Here is a 14515-nt window from a genome sequence, read left to right as displayed (position 1 = left end):
ATGATATAAAACGACAAAAACTGAAAATTATGATATAAATCGACAAAAACTGAAAATTATGATATAAACGACAAAAACTGAAAATTACGATAAAAAACAACAAAAACTGAAAATTATGATAAAAAACGACAAAAACTGAAAATTATGATATAAAACGACAAAAACTGAAAATTATGATAAAAAAACGACAAAAACTGAAAATTATGATAAAAAAACACAAAAACTGAAAATTATGATATAAACGACAAAAACTGAAAATTATGATAAAAAACGACAAAAACTGAAAATTATGATATAAACGACAAAAACTGAAAATTACGATAAAAAAACGACAAAAACTGAAAATTATGATAAAAAAAACGACAAAAACTGAAAATTATGATATAAACGACAAAAACTGAAAATTATGATATAAACGACAAAAACTGAAAATTATGATATAAAACTACAAAAACTGAAAATTATGATAAAAAAACACAAAAACTGAAAATTATGATATAAACGACAAAAACTGAAAATTATGATAAAAAAACACAAAAACTGAAAATTATGATATAAACGACAAAAACTGAAAATTATGATAAAAAAACGACAAAAACTGAAAATTATGATAAAAAAACGACAAAAACTGAAAATTATGATATAAACGACAAAAACTGAAAATTATGATATAAAACTACAAAAACTGAAAATTATGATATAAAACTACAAAAACTGAAAATTATGATATAAACGACAAAAACTGAAAATTATGATAAAAAAACGACAAAAACTGAAAATTATGATAAAAAAACACAAAAACTGAAAATTATGATATAAACGACAAAAACTGAAAATTATGATTAAAAAACGACAAAAACTGAAAATTATGATAAAAAACGACAAAAACTGAAAATTATGATATAAAACGACAAAAACTGAAAATTACGATAAAAAACAACAAAAACTGAAAATTATGATAAAAAACGACAAAAACTGAAAATTATGATAAAAAACACAAAAACTGAAAATTATGATATAAACGACAAAAACTGAAAATTATGATAAAAAACGACAAAAACTGAAAATTATGATATAAACGACAAAAACTGAAAATTACGATAAAAAAACGACAAAAACTGAAAATTATGATAAAAAAACGACAAAAACTGAAAATTATGATATAAACGACAAAAACTGAAAATTATGATAAAAAAACGACAAAAACTGAAAATTATGATATAAACGACAAAAACTGAAAATTATGATAAAAAAACACAAAAACTGAAAATTATGATATAAAACTACAAAAACTGAAAATTATGATATAAACGACAAAAACTGAAAATTATGATAAAAAAACGACAAAAACTGAAAATTATGATAAAAAAACGACAAAAACTGAAAATTATGATATAAACGACAAAAACTGAAAATTATGATATAAAACTACAAAAACTGAAAATTATGATATAAACGACAAAAACTGAAAATTATGATAAAAAAACGACAAAAACTGAAAATTATGATAAAAAAACGACAAAAACTGAAAATTATGATAAAAAAACACAAAAACTGAAAATTATGATATAAACGACAAAAACTGAAAATTATGATTAAAAAACGACAAAAACTGAAAATTATGATAAAAAACGACAAAAACTGAAAATTATGATATAAAACGACAAAAACTGAAAATTACGATAAAAAACAACAAAAACTGAAAATTATGATAAAAAACGACAAAAACTGAAAATTATGATAAAAAACACAAAAACTGAAAATTATGATATAAACGACAAAAACTGAAAATTATGATAAAAAACGACAAAAACTGAAAATTATGATATAAACGACAAAAACTGAAAATTACGATAAAAAAACGACAAAAACTGAAAATTATGATAAAAAAACGACAAAAACTGAAAATTATGATATAAACTACAAAAACTGAAAATTATGATAAAAAAACGACAAAAACTGAAAATTATGATATAAACGACAAAAACTGAAAATTATGATAAAAAAACGACAAAAACTGAAAATTATGATAAAAAAACACAAAAACTGAAAATTATGATATAAACGACAAAAACTGAAAATTATGATAAAAAAACACAAAAACTGAAAATTATGATATAAACGACAAAAACTGAAAATTATGATAAAAAAACGACAAAAACTGAAAATTATGATAAAAAAACGACAAAAACTGAAAATTATGATATAAACGCCAAAAACTGAAAATTATGATATAAAACTACAAAAACTGAAAATTATGATATAAAACTACAAAAACTGAAAATTATGATATAAACGACAAAAACTGAAAATTATGATAAAAAAAACGACAAAAACTGAAAATTATGATAAAAAAACACAAAAACTGAAAATTATGATATAAACGACAAAAACTGAAAATTATGATTAAAAAACGACAAAAACTGAAAATTATGATAAAAAACGACAAAAACTGAAAATTATGATATAAAACGACAAAAACTGAAAATTATGATAAAAAACTACAAAAACTGAAAATTATGATAACAAACGACAAAAACTGAAAATCATGATAAAAAACAACAAAAACTGAAAATTATGATATAAAACAACAAAAACTGAAAATTATGATATAAAACAACAAAAACTGAAAATTATGATATAAAACTACAAAAACTGAAAATTATGATAAAAAAACGACAAAAACTGAAAATGATGATATAAACGACAAAAACTGAAAATTATGATATAAAACGACAAAAACTGAAAATTATGATAAAAAACGACAAAAACTGAAAATTATGATATAAAACGACAAAAACTGAAAATTATGATATAAACGACAAAAACTGAAAATTATGATAAAAAACGACAAAAACTGAAAATTATGATATAAAACGACAAAAACTGAAAATTATGATATAAACGACAAAAACAGAAAATTATGATAAAAAACGACAAAAACATAAAATTACGATATAAAACTACAAAAACTGAAAATTATGATAAAAACCACAAAAACTGAAAATTATGATATAAACGACAAAAACTGAAAATTATGATAAAAAAACGACAAAAACTGAAAATTATGATATAAAACGACAAAAACTGAAAATTATGATAAAAAACACAAAAACTGAAAATTATTATATGAACAACAAAAACTGAAAATTATGATATAAAACGACAAAAACTGAAAATTATGATAAAAAACGACAAAAACTGAAAATTATGATAAAAAAACGACAAAAACTGAAAATTATGATAAAAAACGACAAAAACTGAAAATTATGATATAAACGACAAAAACTGAAAATTATGATATAAAACTACAAAAACTGAAAATTATGATATAAAACAACAAAAACTGAAAATTATGATAAAAAAACGACAAAAACTGAAAATGATGATATAAACGACAAAAACTGAAAATTATGATAAAAAAACGACAAAAACTGAAAATTATGATTAAAAAACGACAAAAACTGAAAATTATGATAAAAAACGACAAAAACTGAAAATTATGATATAAACGACAAAAACTGAAAATTATGATATAAACGACAAAAACTGAAAATTATGATAAAAAACGACAAAAACTGAAAATTATGATATAAAACGACAAAAACTGAAAATTATGATAAAAAACGACAAAAACTGAAAATTATGATATAAACGACAAAAACTGAAAATTATGATATAAAACGACAAAAACTGAAAATTATGATAAAAAACACAAAAACTGAAAATTATGATATAAAACGACAAAAACAGAAAATTATGATAAAAAACGACAAAAACATAAAATTACGATATAAAACCACAAAAACTGAAAATTATGATAAAAACCACAAAAACTGAAAATTATGATATAAACGACAAAAACTGAAAATTATGATAAAAAAATGACAAAAACTGAAAATTATGATAAAAAACGACAAAAACTGAAAATTATGATATAAACGACAAAAACTGAAAATTATGATATAAAACGACAAAAACTGAAAATTATGATAAAAAACACAAAAACTGAAAATTATGATATAAACGACAAAAACTGAAAATTATGATATAAAACGACAAAAACTGAAAATTATGATAAAAAACACAAAAACTGAAAATTATGATATAAACGACAAAAACTGAAAATTATGATATGAACAACAAAAACTGAAAATTATGATATAAAACAACAAAAACTGAAAATTATGATAAAAAAAGACAAAAACTGAAAATTATGATAAAAAACGACAAAAACTGAAAATTATGATATAAAACTACAAAAACTGAAAATTATGATATAAAACTACAAAAACTGAAAATTATGATAAAAAAACGACAAAAACTGAAAATTATCATATAAAACTACAAAAACTGAAAATTATGATATAAAACAACAAAAACTGAAAATTATGATATAAAACTACAAAAACTGAAAATTATGATAAAAAAACGACAAAAACTGAAAATGATGATATAAACGACAAAAACTGAAAATTATGATATAAAACTACAAAAACTGAAAATTATGATATAAAACTACAAAAACAGAAAATTATGATATAAACGACAAAAACTGAAAATTATGATTAAAAAACGACAAAAACTGAAAATTATGATAAAAAACGACAAAAACTGAAAATTATGATATAAAACGACAAAAACTGAAAATTATGATATAAACGACAAAAACTGAAAATTATGATAAAAAAACGACAAAAACTGAAAATTATGATATAAAACGACAAAAACTGAAAATTATGATAAAAAAACGACAAAAACTGAAAATTATGATAAAAAAACACAAAAACTGAAAATTATGATATAAAACGACAAAAACTGAAAATTATGATATAAAACGACAAAAACTGAAAATTATGATAAAAAAACGACAAAAACTGAAAATTATGATAAAAAAACGACAAAAACTGAAAATTATGATATAAAACGACAAAAACTGAAAATTATGATATAAAACGACAAAAACTGAAAATTATGATAAAAAACGACAAAAACATAAAATTACGATATAAAACTACAAAAACTGAAAATTATGATATAAAACGACAAAAACTGAAAATTATGATAAAAAACGACAAAAACATAAAATTACGATATAAAACTACAAAAACTGAAAATTATGATAAAAAACACAAAAACTGAAAATTATGATAAAAAAAAGACAAAAACTGAAAATTATGATAAAAAACGACAAAAACTGAAAATTATGATATGAAACGACAAAAACTGAAAATTATGATAAAAAACGACAAAAACTGAAAATTATGATATAAAATGACAAAAACTGAAAATTACGATATAAAACTACAAAAACTGAAAATTATGATAAAAAACACAAAAACTGAAAATTATGATATAAACGACAAAAACTGAAAATTATGATATAAACGACAAAAACTGAAAATTATGATAAAAAACGACAAAAACTGAAAATTATGATATAAACGACAAAAACTGAAAATTACGATAAAAAAACGACAAAAACTGAAAATTATGATATAAACGACAAAAACTGAAAATTATGATAAAAAAACGACAAAAACTGAAAATTATGATAAAAAAACACAAAAACTGAAAATTATGATATAAAACTACAAAAACTGAAAATTATGATATAAACGACAAAAACTGAAAATTATGATAAAAAAACACAAAAACTGAAAATTATGATATAAACGACAAAAACTGAAAATTATGATAAAAAAACACAAAAACTGAAAATTATGATATAAACGACAAAAACTGAAAATTATGATAAAAAAACGACAAAAACTGAAAATTATGATATAAACGACAAAAACTGAAAATTATGATTAAAAAACGACAAAAACTGAAAATTATGATAAAAAACGACAAAAACTGAAAATTATGATATAAAACGACAAAAACTGAAAATTATGATAAAAAACAACAAAAACTGAAAATTATGATAAAAAAACACAAAAACTGAAAATTATGATATAAAACGACAAAAACTGAAAATTATGATATAAAACGACAAAAACTGAAAATTATGATAAAAAAACGACAAAAACTGAAAATTATGATAAAAAAACGACAAAAACTGAAAATTATGATATAAAACGACAAAAACTGAAAATTATGATATAAAACGACAAAAACTGAAAATTATGATAAAAAACGACAAAAACATAAAATTACGATATAAAACTACAAAAACTGAAAATTATGATATAAAACGACAAAAACTGAAAATTATGATAAAAAACGACAAAAACATAAAATTACGATATAAAACTACAAAAACTGAAAATTATGATAAAAAACACAAAAACTGAAAATTATGATAAAAAACGACAAAAACTGAAAATTATGATATAAACGACAAAAACTGAAAATTATGATATGAAACGACAAAAACTGAAAATTATGATCTGAAACGACAAAAACTGAAAATTATGATAAAAAACGACAAAAACTGAAAATTATGATATAAAACGACAAAAACTGAAAATTACGATATAAAACTACAAAAACTGAAAATTATGATAAAAAACACAAAAACTGAAAATTATGATATAAACGACAAAAACTGAAAATTATGATAAAAAAACCACAAAAACTGAAAATTATGATATAAAATGACAAAAACTGAAAATTATGATAAAAAACGACAAAAACTGAAAATTATTATATGAAATGACAAAAACTGAAAATTACGTTCTAAAATGTCAAAAGCTAAAGCTCATGCTCTAAAACGTCAAAAACTGAAAATTACACTCTAAAATGTCAAAGACCAAAAATTATGCTGCAAAACGGCAAAAAATGAAATTACGCTCAAACGTCTAAAGCTGAAAAATATGCTCTAAATCATTAAAAACTGAAAATTACGCTGTAAAACTACAAAAACTGTAAATCAAGTTCTAAAAGCTTTAAAGTTAAAAATCACCACAGAATGAAACTCCATTGTTGTGCAGACTCTGTGAGCTGATTACTGTGACTGTAAAAGTCTTTGAGTTTTCATGTTGTTTACAGTTTTTGGGGTTTTCTTAAGCTCAACCTCAATAAAGACTGTAGGAATTAGTGCTGTTAGACATTACAGTCTGATGTTTTTGATGAAGGTGGGCTTTTAAACACTGTCTGATGTGGCTGAAGAGTTCCTTCAAGAGAAGCCATGTGTTTTTGTGACATGTAAACCAGCTGTGGTCCACATGAGCTCGTAAAGTGTTCAATATAGAAATTCCTCTTTATGCAAAGACGTCGACTTATTATTTAAACTGCTTTGCAAAATTCTCCACAAGAGCATAATGAAGCATCAGTTTCACAGCATCTGGCTTTATGTCAGTCCCACTAGCTGACTTTTATAAAGAATGTTATCATTTATCAAATGAGTTACTGCCATAAATAGTCAGTTTTTACGATTTTAGAGCAAGAATGTTTATTTTTGCAATTTTAGAACATAATTTTCAGTATATGAAGTTTTAAAGCGTAATTTTTAGTTTTTGACATTTTAGATCCTCATTTTCATTTTTTTATGTTTTAGAGGGTCATTTTCCGTACTTTCCGTTTTCGAGCATAAATTTTAGTTTTGGACATTTTCGAGTGTAATTTTCAGTTTTTGATGTTTTCAAACGTAGTTTTTAGTTTTTGACATTTTAGAGCATAATTTTCAGTTTTTGACACTTTACAGGGTTATTTTCATTTTTTGTCGTTTTAGAGCGCAATTTTCAGTTTTTGATGATTTAGAGGGCCATTTTCCGTGTTTGCCGTTTTCGAGCATAATTTTCTGTTTTTGCCGTTTTCGAGCATAATTTTCCGTGTTTGCCGTTTTCGAGCATAATTTTCCGTTTTTGAGCATAATTTTCCGTGTTTGCCGTTTTCGAGCATAATTTTCCGTTTTTGAGCATAATTTTCCGTGTTTGCCGTTTTCGAGCATAATTTTCCGTTTTTGAGCATAATTTTCCGTGTTTGCCGTTTTCGAGCATAATTTTCCGTTTTTGAGCATAATTTTCCATGTTTGCCGTTTTCGAGCATAATTTTCCATGTTTGCCGTTTTCGAGCATAATTTTCCGTGTTTGCCGTTTTCGAGCATAATTTTCCGTTTTTGCCGTTTTCGAGCATAATTTTCCGTTTTTGCCGTTTTCGAGCATAATTTCCAGTTTTGGACCGTTTTGAGTGTATTTTCCTTTTTGCAGATTGAGTGTGATTTTCATTTCTTGCACTTTTTTGTGTGCATAATGTTACATGTTTGCCATTTGAGAGCATAATCTTCAGTTTTAGCTATTTTGGTGCATAATTTTCAGTCTTTTACATGTTTGTGTATTATTTTAAGTTGTCGCCGTTTGAGTTTTTCAGTGTGTGTTGTGTTAGAGCGTTTAGTTCTTCACAGTTTGAGAGTGTATTCTTCAGTTTTCTGAGTTTGATAATGTAATGTTGTTGTGTTTCAGAATCATGATGGCTGCTGTCTGGTCTGCCAGATGGTGTCTCGCTCAGATGAGTTTCATCCTCCGATTCTGCCCATTCTCCCGGTTCTCCCAGTGGTCCTGCAAGGTCAGTGGGTGTCCCGACGCTGCGAGGTCCGGCCTGAGGCGCAGTTCCTGACTCGACACTTCATCTTCCACGACAGCAACAGCAGCTGGGAGGGACATTACTATCATTACTCTGATCCGGCCTGCAGACACCCAACCTTCAGCATCACTGCCAGAGGAGCATACAGCAGAGGAGCGGAGTCAGCACGCATCAGCGGAGCTACTGAGTACATCTTCACAGGTCTCACACACACAATCATATATACACCAAATGTCATATTTCAGTCGTGCCAGCAATGAAAATCTTGTGCTGTGGACAATGTGAAACATGTATTGTCCTCTGATGAGTTCATCTCCACTGTCTTTCCCACATCTGGGAGAGTTACGGTGTGGAGAAGCCCTAAAGAAGCGTCCCACCCAAACTGCTGATGCCCAGAGTGAAGCATGGCTTGATCAGTGATGGTTTGGGCTCAATATCATGGCATTCCCTAGACCCAATACTGGTGCTAGATGGGCACTGGGTTACTGCCAAGTACCCAACCATTCTGAAGGACCATGTGACCCAATGGGTCAAACATTGTATCCTGAAGGTGGTTTCATGTACAGGATGATAATGCATCAATACATACAGCAGGACTGGAGACAGAGTGGTTTGATGAACATGATAGTGAAGTTGAACATCTCCCATGGTCTGCACAGTACCCAGACCCAAACATTATTGAGCACTTTGGGATGTTTTGGAGGAGAGAGTCAGGAAAGGTTTTCCTCCAGCAGCATCAGTAGTGACCTGAACACTATTCTGAAGAGCTCAGAATCCCTCTGGCTGCTGTGCAGGACTCCTGTCTGTCATTCACAACACCAGCTGATGATGTAATGAGGAGGAGGAGGAGCTACACCAGACTGATCCACTACTGCTCTCTAAAACCAGGCCTTCAGTTTAACTGTCCAACCGCATCCAGAAAGTATAGAACTTCACTTTTTCCACATTTGTTTATGTTCCAGCCTTATTCAGAAATGGATTCAATTGATTGATTTCCTCAACATTCTACACACAATCCCCCATAATGACAATGTGGAAAAGAGTTTTTGAAATTGTTGTAAATTTATTCAAAATAAATAAGCTGTAAACTCACATGTACAACAGCATTCACAGCCTTTGCTCAATACTTTGTTGATGCACCCGTGGTAGTGATTACAGCCTCAAGTCTTCCTGAATATGATGTCACAAGCTTGGCACTTCTGTCTTTAAGGATTTTTGCCTGTTCCTCTTTGCAGTACCTCTCAAGCTCTATCAGGTTGGATGGGAAGCGACGATGTACAGCCATTTTCAGATCTCTCCAGAGATGTTCAATAGGATTTAGCTCTGGGCTCTGGCTGGGCCACTCATTCACGGAGTTGTTGTTGTGCCACTCCATTGATATTTTGGCGGTGTGCTTTGGGTCATTGTCCTGCTGGAAGATGAAGCGTCGCCCCAGTCTGAGGTCAAGAGCATTCTGAAGCAGATCTTCATTCAGGATGTCTCTGTACATCGCTGCATTCATCTTTCCCTCTATCCTGACTAGTCTTCCAGTTCCTGCTGCTGAAAACATCCCCACAGCATGATGCTGCCACCACCATGCTTCACTGTAGGGATGCTATTAGCCTGGTGATGAGCGCTGCCTGCTTTTCTCCAAACGTAACGCCTGGCGTTCACTCCAAAGAGTTCAGTTTGAGTCTCATCAGAGCAGAGAGTTTAGTTTCTGATGGTCTGAGAGTCCTTCAGATGCCTTTTGGCAAACTCCAGGTGGAGAGAGTCTTCCGTCTGACCACTCTACCATACAAGCTTGATTAGTGGATTGCTGCACAGATGGTTGTCCTTTTGTAAGGTTCTCCTCTCTCCACAGAAGAACGCTGGAGCTCAGACAGAGTGACCATCGGGTTATTGATCACCTCCCTGACTAAGGCACTTCTCCCCCGATCACTCAGCTCAGATGGCCGGCCAGCTCTAGGAAGAGTCCTGGTGGTTAAACATCTTCCACTTACGGATGAGCCGCTGTGCTCAGTGGAACTTTCAGAGCAGCAGAAATGTTTCTGTAACCTTCCCCAGCCTTGTGCCTCCAGACAATCCTGTCTCAGAGGTCTACAGACAATTCCTTTGTCTTCATGCTTGGTTTGTGCTTTGACATGCACTGTCAACCCTGGGCCCTTATATAGACAGGTGTATGCCTTTCCAGATCATGTCTAATCAACTGAATTGACCACAGGTAAACTCCAATGAAGCTGCTGAAACATCTCAAGAATGATCAGTGGAAACAGAATGGACCTGAGCTCAGTTTAGAGCTTCACACCAAAGCCTGTCAATACTGATGTACATCTGATTTCTCAGCTTTTTAATTTTGAATAAATTTACAACAATTTCAAAAACTCTTTTTTCACATTGTCATTATGGAGGATTGTGTGTAGAATGTTGAAATGTTGAGGAAAATCAATCAACTTAATCCATTTCGGAATAAGGCTGTAACATAAACAAATGTGGGAAAAGTGAAGCTCTATCAATACTTTCAGGATGCACTGTACACACACAAACACACACACACACACACACAGACACACACACGCACGCACGCACGCACGCACGCGCACACACACACACACACACACACACACACACACATATATATATATAAAGAGAGAGAGCAGTAAAGTGACACTCTAAAAAACTTTGTTGTCATAACAAACATGTAAACATTGTTTAGTTGCTGGCAACGCAGTGGCGCAGTAGGTAGTGCTGTCGCCTCACAGCAAGAAGGTCGCTGGTTTGAGCCTCGGCTGGGTCAGTGTGTGTTTCTGTGTGGAGTTTGCATGTTCTCCCTGCGTTCGCGTGGGTTTCCTCCGGGTGCTCCGGTTTCCCCCACAGTCCAAACACATGCGGTACAGGTGAATTGGGTAGGCTAACTTGTCCATAGTGTATGAGTGTGAATGAGTGTGTGTGGATGTTTCCCAGAGATGGGTTGCGGCTGGAAGGGCATCCACTGCGTAAAACAAATGCTGGATAAGTTGGCGGTTCATTCCGCTGTGGTGACCCCGGATTAATAAAGGGACTAAGCGAAAAGAAAATGAATGAATGAATGTTTAGTTGCTGTGTTTGTGCATATGTGAGTGTAACTGTTGTGTGTGTGTGTGTGTGTGTGTGTGTGTGTGTGTGTGTGTGTGTGTGTGTGTGCGCAGTGCAGCAGGTGTATGTTCTCCCTCTGGATATGTCGACCGTGTCTCTGCTGAATCTCTCCCCCGAGGCTCAGTGTGGGGTCCGCGGCTCCTGGAGACTGGGCGAGCAGCAGGACGTGACGGCGACTCAGGGCTGCGAGGTTCTGGGCATCCAGCTGCCGCACACAGAGTTCGAGATCTTCCGCTCACAGCGGCTGCAGGACGACCGACTGCTGCTGTTCAACGGCCAGAGACCCAGCGACGGCTCCAGCCCCGACCGGCCCGAGCGCAGACCATCATCCTTCCAGCAGCCCCTCGTGCAGTGCACAGAGCAGAGCGTCAGCGGGCACACCGCGCAGCATCAGCACCAGCTCACCGTTACCATGGTGATGCTGCTGTTCTGGAGTCTGATTGGCTGATTGCGGACACACAACACAACATCAGCACCAGCTGAGCGTAACCATGGTGATGCTGCTGTTCTGGAGTCTGATTGGCTGACTGCAGACATATAGTGCAGCATCAGTACCAGCTGATTGCTACAATGGCGATGCTGCTGTTCTGGACTCTGATTGGCTGAATGCGGACACAGCGCAACATCATCACTAACTGACCGTAACCATGGTGATGCTGCTGTTCTGCACACTGACTGGTTGACTGTGGATACAGAAGACAACATCATCACCAGCTGAGCGTAACCATGGCGATGCTAATGTTCTGGAGTCTGATTGGCTGACTGGATGACCGACTGTCCAGTGAAAACACTGATGCACAACTGCAGCACTTTACTGAACCGAAGACATTTGAGTTCTAAATGTAATCACTGCTAAGGTCAATGTTATTAGCCTCCTTAAGAAACTATTAGGGATGCGCTTTATTTATTGTATATTATTGTTTTTCCTGATTATTGTTACGTGATTTTATTATGCAAGTTTAATATTAGACATTCTTATTTTGTTTGTGTGTGTCGTAGCGCTTTAAGTTAATGAAAAGTGCATTATAAATAGGATTTATTATTATGATTATCTCTGAACTTTATTAATCAAGCGAAGAGGTCAGATGCAGAAACCTCTAAATGCCATCTGGTCTTTTCTTCAATAGTATCTTTATGATGTAAGCTGAGACTGCATCACTCAGCGATGCAATGTCAGACACAACACACTCAAATGGAGTGAGTGACGTCACTGTGAGGGGTGGGGTTAGGTGAGCCCATTAAAAAGCATTGGATGCAGCTCAGATTGCACTGCACCTCTCTTTTTCTTCTACAATGAGCATTTTTCTCCGCCTCTTACGTTTTTCTTGAGTTATTTCATGCTAATGGTGATGAAAATAACCTATTCTTTGCTATCAAAGTGAAATTACTGAAACAAGACACAGAAGCCGGAGAAAAATGCTAATATTAGAAGAAAATTTCAGATGGCACTTAGAGGTTTTTGCATCTGAACTCTTTAAGGATTCTTTTCAATGTCCAACTTTCTTTTATATCAATAAAATCTACTGCAACAAATAAAAACCCAACATACTGAACATTAACCAAAATCAAAATACCATTATATGAATAAAAAAAACAAAACTGGTGGTTCAACCTGCAGAAACAATACATCATTTATAAGGTTAAAGATATCGGCCTAATTGTGTTCAAACATATATATAGATAGTTCAGAATTATTCGGCCCACTTTAATTATTTTTTTTTCTTCTTTATTTAAATATTTCCCAATTGATGTTGAACAGATTCAGGAAATGTTCACAGTATGTCTGATAATATTTGTTCTTCTGGAGAAAGTCTTATTTGTTTTATTTCGGCTAGAATAAAAGCAGTTTTTAATTCTTTAAACACCATTTTAAGGTCAATATTATTAGCCCCTTTAAGCTATATATTATTTCAATAGTCTACAGAACAAACCATCATTATACAATAACTTGCCTAATTACCCTAACCTGCCTAGTTACCCTAATTACCCTAGTGAAGCCTTTAAATGTCACTTTAAGCTGTATAGAAGTGTCTTGAAGAATATCTAGTCTAATATTATTTACTGTCATCATGACAAAGAGAAAATAAATCAGTTATTAGAGATGAGTTATTAACACTATTATGATTAGAAATGTGTTGAAGAAATCTGCTCTCTGTTAAACAGAAATTGGGGAAAAAATAACCAGGGGGGCGAATAATTCTGACTTCAACTGTATATATTCATCATCCAGTATAAATATTGCTGTCGCTATATCGTGCATTTCTAGAAAATTTAGCTGGACACAAATATAAGCTAAATACTAGTATCTTGCAAAATAACTAGTAAAATATTATACTGTCATCATGGCAAACAGAAAACAAAATTCACAGGAGGGCTAATAATGTTGTCTTCAACCATATTTATGTATTTTATTAAGTTTTGACAAAAGTATAATCTCTCAGGTTTGACGTGACAAAGGGCAGAGCTTTGATTTCTGAATTATATATATATATATATATATATATATATATATATATATATATATATATATATATATATATATGTATATATATATATATATATATATATGTATATATATATATATATATATATATATATATTTCATATATAAGCATTCATTTGCTGAGTTTGAATGATTGTTGTTGAGTTTTATATGAGAGATATTTTTATATGCTTTGAGTTTGTAATGACATGAACCATTTTTGATGGCTGTATTGAAGAAGAGAGAGACATAATGACTGTAGATCAATAACTGCTGATGGTGATGATCATCTGTGTTTATATGAAGCTTCAGGCCAGTAAATAACACAAACTAACACCGACTCTGTGATCTTCAGTTCGGTTTGCTGATTGAGTCAGATTATTGATGTTG

The 14515-nt window shown here is 31.1% G+C and overlaps 1 protein-coding gene across 2 annotated transcripts in view; it reads left to right on the top strand.

The window, feature by feature from the left end:
* LOC130214883 (protein APCDD1-like) overlaps positions 1-14129 on the top strand; it is a 33726-nt gene extending 19597 nt beyond the window's left edge. The window contains exons 4-5 of one of the 2 annotated variants that reach the window (XM_056446732.1): positions 8409-8730; positions 11702-14129. In XM_056446732.1, coding sequence (XP_056302707.1) covers positions 8409-8730; positions 11702-12126 — 747 coding nt within the window. In that variant the 3' untranslated portion in view covers positions 12127-14129. Of the gene's footprint in view, positions 1-8408; positions 8731-11696 lie in introns of both variants that reach the window. The other variant, XM_056446742.1, reaches the window with a different exon arrangement.
* Positions 14130-14515: the final 386 nt, after the last annotated feature.

Source organism: Danio aesculapii, chromosome 2 (assembly GCF_903798145.1).
Source record: "Danio aesculapii chromosome 2, fDanAes4.1, whole genome shotgun sequence".
NCBI lineage: Eukaryota > Metazoa > Chordata > Actinopteri > Cypriniformes > Danionidae > Danio > Danio aesculapii.
The sequence above is the reverse complement of the archived record's forward strand: the minus strand, read 5'-3'. Positions and strand labels throughout refer to the sequence as shown.